Source organism: Carassius gibelio, chromosome B13 (genome assembly GCF_023724105.1).
Source record: "Carassius gibelio isolate Cgi1373 ecotype wild population from Czech Republic chromosome B13, carGib1.2-hapl.c, whole genome shotgun sequence".
NCBI classification, from domain to species: Eukaryota; Metazoa; Chordata; class Actinopteri; order Cypriniformes; family Cyprinidae; genus Carassius; species Carassius gibelio.
Window position 1 is genome coordinate 7,403,030 of NC_068408.1, and position 12,889 is coordinate 7,415,918.

Below are 12,889 nucleotides of genomic sequence, written 5' to 3' on the forward strand. Positions count from 1 at the left end.
TGCTGAATATATATCAATGTAAAGAGTTTGAATGAGAGCAATAGAGCAGACAATGAAATAATTTATAACAGTTGTTCATTGCAAGTTTAGATAAAACTGGGCTTTATATTACCACTGGCTATATTCTGTCATTTGTGTTTTGTTACAAAACAATTGTGTGTAATAGGAAAGGCAATGTTTTAATGGAGGCTGAAAAATGCTTCCTCTAGGTTACATGAGGTAAGATCTGTCTTAAGATCCACACACAATCTGACTGAAGGGAACAGAGTTTTAAATATTTTTTTTAATACCTTCGGTTTGAGATGTCAGGTTTCAAAGTCTGCAAAAGTTTTGCTGATATGCATCTCAAAAGGAAACTTTGTGGGTACAGACTTAACTGCAAATTCAGCATCTTTTATTAATAATAATTCATACTATTAATAACAATGAATAGTATTAATATCTAGCATCTGCTGCAGTGGGAACAGATAGCTAGATGAAACGGTACCTTAAGTAACATCCCCATGTCTCCAACAATAGGTAGTGCTGTCTGAAAAAGAAACATTTAAAGCGGCATTAGATACAACAGTAGAAAATGACACTCAATACAAACACAAGTTTTTATTTTATTCTCCATGGAGTGCCATGTCAGTATCATATTCCAACTATTTAAAGTAGCAGAGCAAAAATAAACCAAACGACTGTGCATTTTGTATGTAACTGAATATTAACTTTACACTTCTAGGAATGTCAATAAAAATAAAAATAAATAATGTTACGGACCGGTTCTCCAGGGGGTCCAGGGGGTCCTGGTCTGCCTTGTGGGCCTGGAGGTCCCTTTCAGATTAAGACACATTGAAGATATTTAAGAATTCTTTACATAAAATAATGATATTTTCACCTTTTGACAAATTTGGACTCAAAGAAATGAAAACACTTCTCACCATAATCCCTGGTGCTCCAAGTGGTCCCGGAGGTCCACGAGGACCCTGTGAAAAAAAAAAACACCATCATGTAAATTCACTTGCTTCAACACTTTCAAAACAAAGAGAATATTATGCACAATGGTATACTAGTGACATTCTTGGTCTACATGTAATTGCGGTCTTTTGGATCTTAAATTATCCTTTACCTGAATTCCCGATTCTCCTTTAGATCCCATCAGACCCTATAGAAAATAAATAAATGAACAAAAATTTTATTTTAATAAATGCAGGTGTCTTATAAACCAGTAAAAGCTCAGTTTGTCTTCATAACACAATGCAAGATATTTTGGATGAAAACCTGGAGGCTTGAGACTGTCCCAAAGACTGCCAAGTAAATAACAGTGTCAAGGTCCATAAAAGGTATGAAAAGTCGTCATCAGAAGGATGCGCTGTTTCTACATGTGTTTAGCTTTTTTTTATTTTAAATAAAATAGCGCATCCTTGTGGCACGGATGACACAGAAGAGCATACGCAGCATGGTGACATGGAGTGACACAGAGACCGTTGACAAAGGAATTATTGAATAAAGCTGTTTGTAATTTTAATTTTCTACGCTTATAAAACGTGCTCCCGACGCTTCATATAATCCAGATTGCACGTCTGATGGTAGATCATACCTTTTATGGACCTTGACACTGTTATTTACTTGGCAGTCTATATCTCATACAAAATATCTTCAATTGTGTTCCGAAGACGAACAGAGCTTTTACGCGTTTGGAACAACATTGGGGGAAACTGATTAATGACAAATTTTCATTTTGGGGTGGAGTAACCCTTTAAATGACTATTTCCTGTTTTGTGTGAACAATCCATTTAAATGAAGACAATGTTTGTGAAGTTACTCTAAAACAGGTACATACAGGGGGTCCAGTGATTCCAATACCAGGTTCTCCTTTCTCTCCAGCATCTCCAGGGACTCCAGGTACACCTCGCTCACCCTGGTGGAGAGCAAAAAAGTTCATTCGTGCAAACTAAATTAACTCACAAAACACAGTCAAGCAGTGCCAGTGTATGTAATAAAGCTTGGCTGGATAATTATTGCATTATAAAATGAATTTGTTGCCATGGCAACATCATGAACCTCTTCAGTCAGTATGTAGTAATGTATTTAAAATCAAACCCTTACAAACAGATGCTTACACAGCAGTAAAATAAGAGCTTTAACGAAGCGTTTCGCATGAGCAAATCATTTTATGACAGCATAAATTTTCAGGGTTTAATACAAGTTTAGTTCTACTACCACAAGACAATTTCAACTGTATTCCACAAATTTACCTTTGTTTTAAACTTTTGGAATGAGTCAAAATATTTTTTAGTGGTAAACGACATTCATGCCACAAATCAATTGGATACGGAGTTTAACTTGAAGCCGAAAGGTTCCTTTAATAATTCACCATACTGACATTTCTTATCACACCATAAAAAGTGGACTAAAAGACAAAGCACAGCTCAGGGAAGTATGGCTGATATGAACTCAGGGGATGTTCCTTTACAGCTATACTTCACAAGCGCAAAATTGAACACTTTAAAAATAATCTCTCACAGCGACCTACCTTAGGGCCCCGCAACCCCCGAAGACCAGACGCGACCTCCTCCTAAAGATGAAATACAAACTTAAATGAAGACTGTGTTCTTAAAACTTAAATAAGACTCAATTTCAGCCAGAAATTTTATAGGAACAGTCTGAAAATCAGTGTTTGTTTTAGTAGCACCACCACTTTAGCATTCACAGTGTTAAGAGAACAGTGTAACATTTGATACAAATAAATAATTGACTTTTTCTTCACCACTTTAAATTAGTAGCTTGTAACTTGACCAGAAACATTTTCAAGTAGCGTCCTCGACGTCGCTAAATATTGCACACTCTTGAGTTTGGTGCAATTCACAGCTAATTTTTTTTATTGTTTTTCTCTGTGTGATTTGAAAGTGATACTGTAGGAGCCGACAGTGTGAAAGAGTTACAGTAAGCATTATTTGCTATACGCCACTGATGGAAAATTGATTTTTGTGGTCAGCAAGAATTAGATTAGCAAGTAGTTTTCGCATTGCAGAAGCTGTCACAGCAGGTAGATAAAAATACTTTTTGCATCCTAGGAAGTCAAAATACGGGATACTTAAGTATAATGTACCCGATTAAATGAACACAGCAAGGCCCTTGTGAGAAGTTGAACTGAATCAAAAGGGGGTATTAAAAGTGATAACAACGGGAGCAACTAAATTTATAATAATTATAAAAAGAAGAAAAAAGCAGAATGAGACAAGGAGTGTATATAAATGGCGTCAGATTTGATTTCATTCGTTTATTTCACTAGTGTAAATTTCCCTGTCTTTCTCTCTACCACTAAATCAGAACTGACAAAGGTGGCTGATGGCTTCATGCTATATTGATTTCAGTCCAGCAAACCATCATTCAACTGGTCAACAAGTGCTCCGTCTGCCCACCACCCATCTGTCTATATGCTTCATGCTGGATGACTCGCCACCTTTACAGTTAATATGCAGTTTATCTCCTTCCCTCGCAAACAAACATCATTTCTTAAGTCAGAGTTCAGCTGGCACCTAACTAGCATGAAATAAAACACAACAGCAAACGACAACGATCCAATCAATTTCCAGTGTGAAAAAACAAAAAAAAAACAAAGTCAGCCCTACATTTGATCTTGTTCATGAAGATGCTTCAGAGACATTTGTTACAAGAGGAAATGACATTAAAAACTTTTGTTTCAGGCCAATTTAAGTTTATAGAAACTATAAATGTGACCTTATCTATAACATCCCAGGACACCTAAAAGGTGTACCATTAGGATGAAACAGCAAAGGGGTTTTTAAAGGTAGCTTTACCAAAGCAGTATATTAGCATGAGCACTATTTCATTGTCAAAGCTGAAATCAATGAGCTATCAGGTTTTTCTCATTCAAAAAGCCATTTCACATTGATATATGGCACAATTGGGACCAAAAGACTACTTCCGTTTCATTCCAACTTTAAATAGTGTTGATACCAAGATGTTTTTCATAACATAAGAAAAAAAAGAGACGGCTGTTAAATAGAGGTAGATTGATATAGGTACAGGACCTGACGATGGTTCTGAATGAACAGGATGAGGATTGTGAGATTTCTGACAGATACTAGTATCTTGGCCAAAGTGTGAGACATTGTTGAGATTTCTTTTGAAACTGTAGATGAAACCTTGAGATAAGTAGTTTTTACACAGATTTGGGAAAACATAGTAGTAGGAGACTAAAGCTAAAGTCTCGATTTGCTTCTCACTGGTTTTGAAGAGAAACAACGGAGTTATTTTGCAGATCTCATAGCTGATTTTTCTTTCTCATGGCTTGGACAGCTGACCGGTTTACCGTAAGGACGGCACAGCAAAGGTGTTTTTAAAGACAAAAGCGGTGAATTAGCATGAACAGTATTTCATTGTCAAAGCTGACAACAAGGAGCTGTCATCAACAACCCAGCTGCTGGAGGAAGAGAGGCAATGTGTCACAGATTTACAGGTGCATAACATCATTGTCAGTGTGCCTCTTAAATCAAAGCTGTCATCAAAGTGGTGGGATGTTGGATAAGTGTTGAGTGATATTCTGTTTGTCTTAATGGGGTGCTAAAAGAGAAGATACTGAGTGTGGAAAAGAACTGAAAGAGGAAGATAGGAATGGTGTTGTCTACCTACCCCATTGCAAGGTCCGACAGAGCAGGGCTCACCAGGTTCACCCTTGAGGCCCGGGGGGCCTATCGGTCCCGGTGCTCCGCCTGAATCACCCTGCAATCACACACCGACAGCTGGCATTTAGAGTCGCCGTCACCTCAGGTTTGTCATTTGATAGTTTGAGGAGCACCACACAAATGCACACACATGCCTGCCTTCACACGCACATACAAAACAACGGATGTAAATATCACAGACATCTAGGGAAAATGTCACCAACCTAGAAAACGCCTCACGCAGCTTCAGAGGTGAGACGACGAGAGACTAAAAAAAGCAGTCTAAACATCTGCTATGCTGAACATGCTCCCTCTATTAAAGATGCTGTTATTGAGTGATCTGTGAGTATTTTGAGTGACAGTCTACTTTCTCACAATTACTTGAATTTAGTCATCTGAGCAAAATATCTGCTAATTTAAATTATTATTGGGGGGGGAAATAAAATGTACTTCACGCCCCATACTACCATGATGCAATATCTACTAAAAATAAGACCAGTAAAACTGGTAAAAAAATAAAAATAAAATAAGACTAAAATAAATAATATACTTTAAAATGCTTTCAGCTATTAAAACAATTTAAATATTGGCCGAAAAATTTTTTAGTTGAAAAGGGCTTGATAAAAAAAAAAAAAAAAAAAAAAAAAAGGTTTTTAAACTAACACTGAAATACAAAAACAAAAAAAAACAAAAAAAATTTATATATATAAGTAAATTTAAAATATTGAAAAATTACTACAATAGTTTATAAATAATTATAAAATACATTTTATTGGACTTTTCTATTAAAAAGGCTATTTAACTTAATCACTCATATTATTTTAATAATTCTAAATAATAAGTTGTTACTCAAAGATGAGGAAAATTCTGGAAATTAATGAACAAAGTGAACAGCCATTCTTTAGTTCTTAATACCATCTGCAAATCAGTTTTGCTGTAGGTCAAGTCTTCAGAATAAAGGGAGTTTGTTGTGCTTCAGACTAGATTTCCAGTATCTCTACAGACGTCACATTTTGCCTTCTAAAAGACCCTAATAAATAAATAACAAAGCAGTACTTCTTAGATCTTAACTATTTTAGCATACAGCTTTTTATCTTATAGCTGGTGCAAACTGTCAAGATGTACCAGCAAAACAGCTCAGTGAAGTCTGATGTGAACAAATTGTCCTGAACATGACCTGGTGCTTCAACATATGCAGAAACAAGGAAAATATCACACTAGAAACATTCAGCCCCAGCGCTTTCTTGCGTACCTTTTCTCCTTTCATTCCATCTTTTCCAGGCAGTCCTGGTTGACCGGGAGAGCCCTGGAAAAATCAGGAAGATCAGCTTTATCTGTTGCTGCTTTATTCATTTTAATTTTATCATTAACATCCCCCCATCCCTGTGTTCCCATCTTTTTTGGAATAAAGGCAGATGCTAATTAGCAGAAGCAGGTGCCGAGAACAGATTGTGATGCTGATTCCTCCCCACACGTAGAGAACTCAGATGCACCCTTCCCTGCAAATTAATTTTCAGATTACCGATTGATTACTGATTGTCTGTGCAACAATTCACAGCTCTGCATCCTTGTTTTTCTCGCCTCTGTTATTTATACATGCATTGTCTTTTTCTGTGTGTGAGCGAGCGAGTGGGAAAAACTAAAAGAATGTGGAGGTCGTGATTAGAATAAATCTAGATTTTTTAATTTTCATGTGGTGTTTCCCATGCAAAAGTCTATGGTACTCTGAAGAATTTTTTAATTGCACAACCGGCTCTTCATGGCGTTCTTTAGAATATCAAAATATCCTTCATACAGAGGAACCCAAAACTGTTCTTACATGGCATTACTGCAAAAACTCCTTTTTGGAACCTTTATTCATAAAAGGAAGAGCTTGAAAATTTGCTGAAAATCTACTCACTCTCAGGCCTTGCAAGATGTAGATGATTTTATTTCTTGTATCTTATATTTATTCATTTAGCAGATGCTTTTATAGCATCTATATACATTTTTACTAGTATGTGTGTTCCCTGGGAATTGAACCCACAACCTATTGGACTACTAACGCAATGCTCTACCACTGAGCCACAGGAACACAGGTTCTTCATAAGAGAAATTTAAATGGATCCTCTGCAGTGAATGGGTGCCGCCAGAATGAGTTTAAATAACTGATAAAAACATCACAATAATCCAAATGACTGTTAGTAGATCAATTAATAGAAAACTAAAACCGTTGTTTCCAGCTAAAATGTGAGTCCTCCATTCATACTATTGAACAGTGAAAAAAAAACAATTATATATATAAAAATAGAGAAATAGAGCATAGATCAAGCATTGATTTACAGTCCAAAACTTTTAAAAACAAATATATGGATGGTTTTTCCCTGGAGGAAGCATTTTATGGATTACAGACTTACAGTTTGGCAAGAAGCTCTCATTCTGACGGCACCCATATACAGGATAGGATCCACTGATGAGCAAGTGATGTAATGCTAAATTTCTCAGAATCTGTTTCAGTGAAGAAACATGAAAAATAAACTCTACAACTGTTCTGATGAAGGAACAAACTCATCTATATCCTGGATGGCCTGAGGGTGAGTACATTTTCATTTTTGGGTGAACACTTTCTTTAAGAGTGTATAATTTTCTGGTCTCATGTTGCCTCATTTACAGTATTTTATCGTGCATTTTATTGTTTGGTTGCCCAAAGTGTACTTTTGATCAGTTATAAATTTTACCCAAGCAGTGAAGGAGGAGATGAGAAACTAAAAATGTTTCCTGCTTACCGGATCCCCTGGAAGACCACGGAGGCCAATGGGACCAGACGGACCCTGCTTTCCCTGTAAAAACACAAACACTTGTTGAGATCTCTTCATATGAGCAGCATGAACATATTTTGGGTTTGAAAAAAAATGGTTTGGACAATGTGAAATCAGTTTGTGCCTAAACATGCTTTGGAAGCTCTTGCTTCAGGGACTCTGATTTTATACCAGTTGTGTAGCATTTTAACTGCTTGCTATTCTGCGATCAGATTCGTTTTGGGACCATGGTAGCATGCCACAACCCATTTAACCCAGCAAGAACCGACTGCAATAAGCCACCCGTAAGAAAGCGTCTGGAACTGGTCAGTAAATCAGAGAGATCACGGCAGACCTGCTAACCTACTGGTCAACCGCGCTGACAAGGTCCGCAAAAAATCTATCACACCAAAGCAGAGAGACTTTAATGTTCTTTCCATCTCGGTTAAATCATAAGATGTCAGCATGAAGGGTTTATGAAACAGGAAGTTCATACCTCAAGTCCTGGTGACCCTGTCAATCCAGGCAATCCAGTATTGCCCTTCATAAGAGTTAAAAAAGGACTCAAAGTTAAAATTATACACAAAATTATTTACCAGTAAATTTCAGAATAAATGTGTATAACTTAAAACCTTTTCATGTCCAAAGTAACAAGGCCATAAAATTAAATATATCGAATATCTTTAATTATTCCATTGTAATAGTGTATTATATCTTTTTTATTTTCTTTTTTTTTTGCATTACACATTGTCATAAGTACTGTTAAATCGATCAAATGATGTGACAATGTTCAGAAACCTGTGCACATACAGTATTACACTATTCCCTTGGAATGGCCAAAATAAAGATGGGTCGCTTTTTTTAAGCTCATATATGTTCAACATTGAATGACATGGATGCTGTTCCTCTGATGTGCACTAATGTATATAAAAAAAACCCTTACAACATCTTGTGCACTTTATTTACCTGGAGACCTTTTGAGCCTTCAGACCCTTTTTCACCCTGGTGAAAGAAGAGAAAAGGCTGACTGCAATGCATTAAATCACATTTTCAAGAGGACCTACAGTAGAACAAGAAAAGGTCGAAACATATCTTTTTATGTGTCCACCCTTTCAAAATGTTTCCTTTTAAAGGTCCCTGCTTTTAAAACCTTCATGTCTCGACTAACATCTGACAGATTAAAGAGAGAGCCAGACTGAGCAGTTTGATTGACTGTCCACTGTGTTGATTCAGCACAGCTTTCATATTTTCCTTTTCATTTTAAGACCAGGCTGATTTTTAAAAACCTTTTAATGATCTTACAGTCTGTTGCGGATGCATGACAAACAACGCTAATGAGTGGCTACTAACCTGGTCTCCTTTCTCTCCTTTCTGGCCTTTTTCACCTCCTTCCCCCTCATGGATTATTGGGAGAAACAAACAGAACAATGGCTAGAGATTATTCATGGAGGAAATGCATGGTTACATAATAATGATGATAATAAAAAATAAAAAAAAAACAGTGACCGTCAGTTTACTATGCATATGATGTTATTAAAACAGCACATCTGACTGAAAATTATTTCCAAATACATTGCAAAAGAAATTCTAGGACTAATGTAATTAAACATTGAAAGTTTAAGGATTTAATAAGAATAATAATGATGATGATAAAAATATTAATACTAATTATAATGTAATGTTATGATGTAAAATAAATATTTTCACTTAATTTTTATAGAATTTTCTGTCTATTAATTTTTATTCACAGATTTGCAAAAATAGTATAAAAATAAAATAAACCGTGTTCAACTAAAATCACATCTTAATTATAAATTCAAATAAAAAATATCAGAAAAGATATATACGAAAAAGAAGCATTTTCACTAGTGGTTTTAAACATTTTTATTTGTAAAAAATCTCATATTTTTAAACGGCATCTGAACTTACAGATCCAGAAAGTCTCAGTCCATGTGCTGTCATCACCTTAATAAAGAAAAAAAGACTATTTAATATTAATGTTAGCTTATGCTGTAATAAAAAAAAAAAACTACCATGAGACAGCAACTGCAGGTTACATGTATTAAATTGAGCCTAGGACCATCAAAAAGAAGTTGGTGTTGAGTTTTTAGTTTTTTAAAGGGAAGATCAGGTGAAATGCTCATTAGAAAGAACTTATCAGTTATGCTTTAATCCTTTCTCATGCTCTGTTCTTAGATCTCAGTTCAGTGATAACCTCAACATCTCCACACAAGCATAAAACAGAAGCTTCCTCTCTCGTTCTCAACTGTCCGGGTGGCCTCTATGTGAAAGATTACCATTAATCCAGGGTTTATGGCATTTAAAATGGCAAGAGCCTTTTACTGCAACAAGAGGCCAGTCAATATAGACCAAAAAAGTGCCTCTTCAAGACATCACTGTCTGCCACATAGAGGTGGATTCACAATCTGTTTTACGGCTTTCCATTTTTCCATTAACTATACCAGCTGGTTTAATAGCCTGTCAATCATCATGACGGCTTTCAGTCAGCGGTGAAAGACAGATTGTTTTGCACGATGTATCCATGGATTCATCTAGAGCGTTTCATGAGCTGTAAAACAGAAGTCTATGAATAAAGATGAAACAACAGGAGGCCTGACGTAACTTCAAGACAAAGTTGGTGTAGAGAATGAATAATAGAATGTTTCCAGTTTTGTACATTTATTCATTGTGCTGAATAAACGCGTGGAAATTATATGAAACCTATTGAGCTGCCCATCTTATTCTCTTCCTAGGGAGTTGCCTAATACATCATATTAGGTGAAAAGGACCTCACAGTTGACTGATTTGAAATACATTTAGTTTAGTGTTAAACTGTCGATTGTCACACAATACAATAAACTCAAAAATATAATGCACAAAAACATAGGTTAAATTCATACACATTTTTTTTTAAATATACCAAACATTTGAATTATGTTTTGTTAAATGCAGAAAAGTAATGTTTATAAGTGTGCACTATCATTCAAAGTTTAGTTTAACTAAACTACAGCCAGACTGTATTTACTTGATTGAAAAAAAGCTATTTAAAATAAAATAAAAGTTTTTATTGAATATACTTTAAAATGTAATTTATTCCTGTAATAGCAACGATTAATTTTATTCCAGTCTTTAGTGTCACATGCTGATTTTGTGCTCATTAAAAAGTTATTCTTATTATAAATGTTTAAACCAGTTGTGCATATTATACTCCAACTGAATATTAATTATATTTTTAAAATAAGGTGCTATACAAAAATCATAAAAAAAAAAATAAAAAAGATATATTGTATTGAGAAAAATTACAAATCCTTAATTAAAAGAGAAACAACAACAAGCTTCATTCAGAGATGGCTACAATCAAATAACAAATAAAAGAGGAAACCATAAAGAAAAATTTCAGAACAGAAGTAAAAAGAAGCCATCAGATTCTTTGGTGTTCCAGGCTTCATGAATCTTTGTAAATTGGTTTAAAAGGGCTAAAGGCATCTCGTTTCTCCCATTTAGCAAGAGATTCACACAGCAGGCAGCATCGATTGATTTTGTGCCCTGCTGTCAAATCGCACCTTTCGTCTCCCTCTTTTGATTTAATTGACACGGTCAATGCAGTTCCAAACCTGCAAATTTTGTGCTAAGTGCAACCAAAAAGCTTTTGGCTTCTCAGCTCTCAAAGGTTTTCTTATTAGTGAGCAGTCAGCAGAGATGAAGCCGATGAGCAGTGCTGCACTAATAATGCAGTACACTCTCCACTGTCAATACGCCAGAAGCTGTTTGTGCTGGCAGTTACTGTAACTTCGACTTGGACAATCATAAAATGCAGAACAAACAGGAAATTTTGTTTTCATTTTCATGTGGTCTTCCAGTTATGTGTCTTTTAAAACCTACACTGAAGTTAAATCAAATTTAGAATACTAAATAAATAGCTTTATTTTATCGGTATTAACATTTATAATTGATCGCAACAGGGCTCTTATCAAAGAAAGTATTTCAGGTGATGTTGACCTTAAAATGAAATGTTGGTAAGTGTATCAATAAGCAGAATTATAATTAATAAATAAAGCACAATATACATTAACTCAATGCATATTCAGTTATTTTATTGACTCATTTGATCAAAAATGATAGTAAAGTCATTTATAATGTTACCAATTTAACATTTATAAATGTTGCCATTATTTTTTTTTAAACAAATGCTGTTATTTTGAACATTGTATTCATCAAAAAAATAAAAAAATTTTGAACTAGCTCAATTGCTTTGACAATAAAAAGAAAGTATTCTTAACAAATCAGCACTTTAGAATGATTTTAGACTGGAGAAATCCCTGAAAATTCAGGATCAAAATGCATGATTGCCATCATGAATAAACTACATTTTAGGAAATGTTACAATATAAAAATGTTATTTTAATCTGCAATATTATTTCACACTTAGAGCAAATTTAGAGCAAATAAATACAGCCTTGGTGAGAATAAAATGCTTCTTGAAAAAAATGACTGACTGCAAAATTAGCTCTGACTCATTTACTGGACTTGAATCATCTCAATGGAGTCGTTCATGGCATGAATATCAAAGGTGTGTTTATCAAAGATATGAAAGTTTCATCTCATGTGTGTTACTACTGTATGTGATATATTTGTATGCGTCAGAACCTCTGACAGGGAACCTCTAGTACTCACGGGGCCCGGCAGACCTCTGGGTCCTTCCTCACCCTAAGGGAATAATGATTAAAAAAAAAAACACACACAAAGAAAAGTGAATCAAATGAACCACAGAATTGACTGAGTCTGAACCTCAGTTATAGTCAAAAGGTTTTCTACACAAGACTATGATTTATTAGACAGAGCTGGTATACAGGTGAACAGACTCACCTCCTCCCAGCACACAAACTAACAAATAAAACATGCATTACAAACCTTTTGCCCCTTCGTTCCACTGGCTCCCTCCAGGCCAGGCAAACCCTGTGGAGTGAGATATTAGAAGAGACGAAAGTATCATGAGGTAAATAAGCAAACATAAATCTGTGATGGGATTTTTTTTTAATCAGAGCTCTGAGATGTTATGAGATGTTACATACAGTATCCCCTTTATCGCCCTTCTGTCCATCCGTTCCTGCAACACCCGGGTCACCCTTCATACCCTGAAAAACAATAATAATAATCATACATGTATACAACATATGAACCCAGATAATACTGTCTAGGGGTGAATAATCTGCATATGGCAACCACTGGCATAATAGATTCATTTTAAATGTAAAATATAATAACAAAATGTATATATGTATTATGTAGATGTTCAAGTATATTCAAGTTCTTGACCTTCTTGATTTTACCTTTCCACGCCTTTATCTTTAATTTTTTCCAATGCTTGTTCATTATTGCCAAAATTGTAACTTTCAACACGGACACTTCCTTGACCTTTCTCATCCCGGGAAACCACAA

General features: G+C 35.2%; 1 protein-coding gene across 3 annotated transcripts in view; it reads right to left on the minus strand.

Moving 5' to 3' along the window:
• LOC127970552 (collagen alpha-1(XIX) chain) overlaps positions 1–12,889 on the minus strand; it is a 130,019-nt gene that overhangs the window by 32,960 nt on the left and 84,170 nt on the right. For all 3 annotated transcript variants that reach the window (XR_008156627.1, XM_052573169.1, XM_052573168.1), the window contains 16 exons: positions 12,523–12,585; positions 12,362–12,406; positions 12,125–12,157; positions 9,380–9,415; positions 8,801–8,845; positions 8,417–8,452; positions 7,947–7,991; positions 7,439–7,492; positions 5,926–5,979; positions 4,642–4,731; positions 2,519–2,560; positions 1,826–1,903; positions 1,112–1,147; positions 924–968; positions 763–816; positions 488–529 (listed from right to left, as the gene is read on the minus strand). Coding sequence is in view for 2 of the 3 variants with exons in the window: in XM_052573169.1 (XP_052429129.1) it covers positions 488–529; positions 763–816; positions 924–968; positions 1,112–1,147; positions 1,826–1,903; positions 2,519–2,560; positions 4,642–4,731; positions 5,926–5,979; positions 7,439–7,492; positions 7,947–7,991; positions 8,417–8,452; positions 8,801–8,845; positions 9,380–9,415; positions 12,125–12,157; positions 12,362–12,406; positions 12,523–12,585 (798 nt within the window). In the remaining variant the exon portion in view is untranslated. The remainder of the gene's footprint in view (positions 1–487; positions 530–762; positions 817–923; positions 969–1,111; positions 1,148–1,825; positions 1,904–2,518; positions 2,561–4,641; positions 4,732–5,925; positions 5,980–7,438; positions 7,493–7,946; positions 7,992–8,416; positions 8,453–8,800; positions 8,846–9,379; positions 9,416–12,124; positions 12,158–12,361; positions 12,407–12,522; positions 12,586–12,889) is intronic.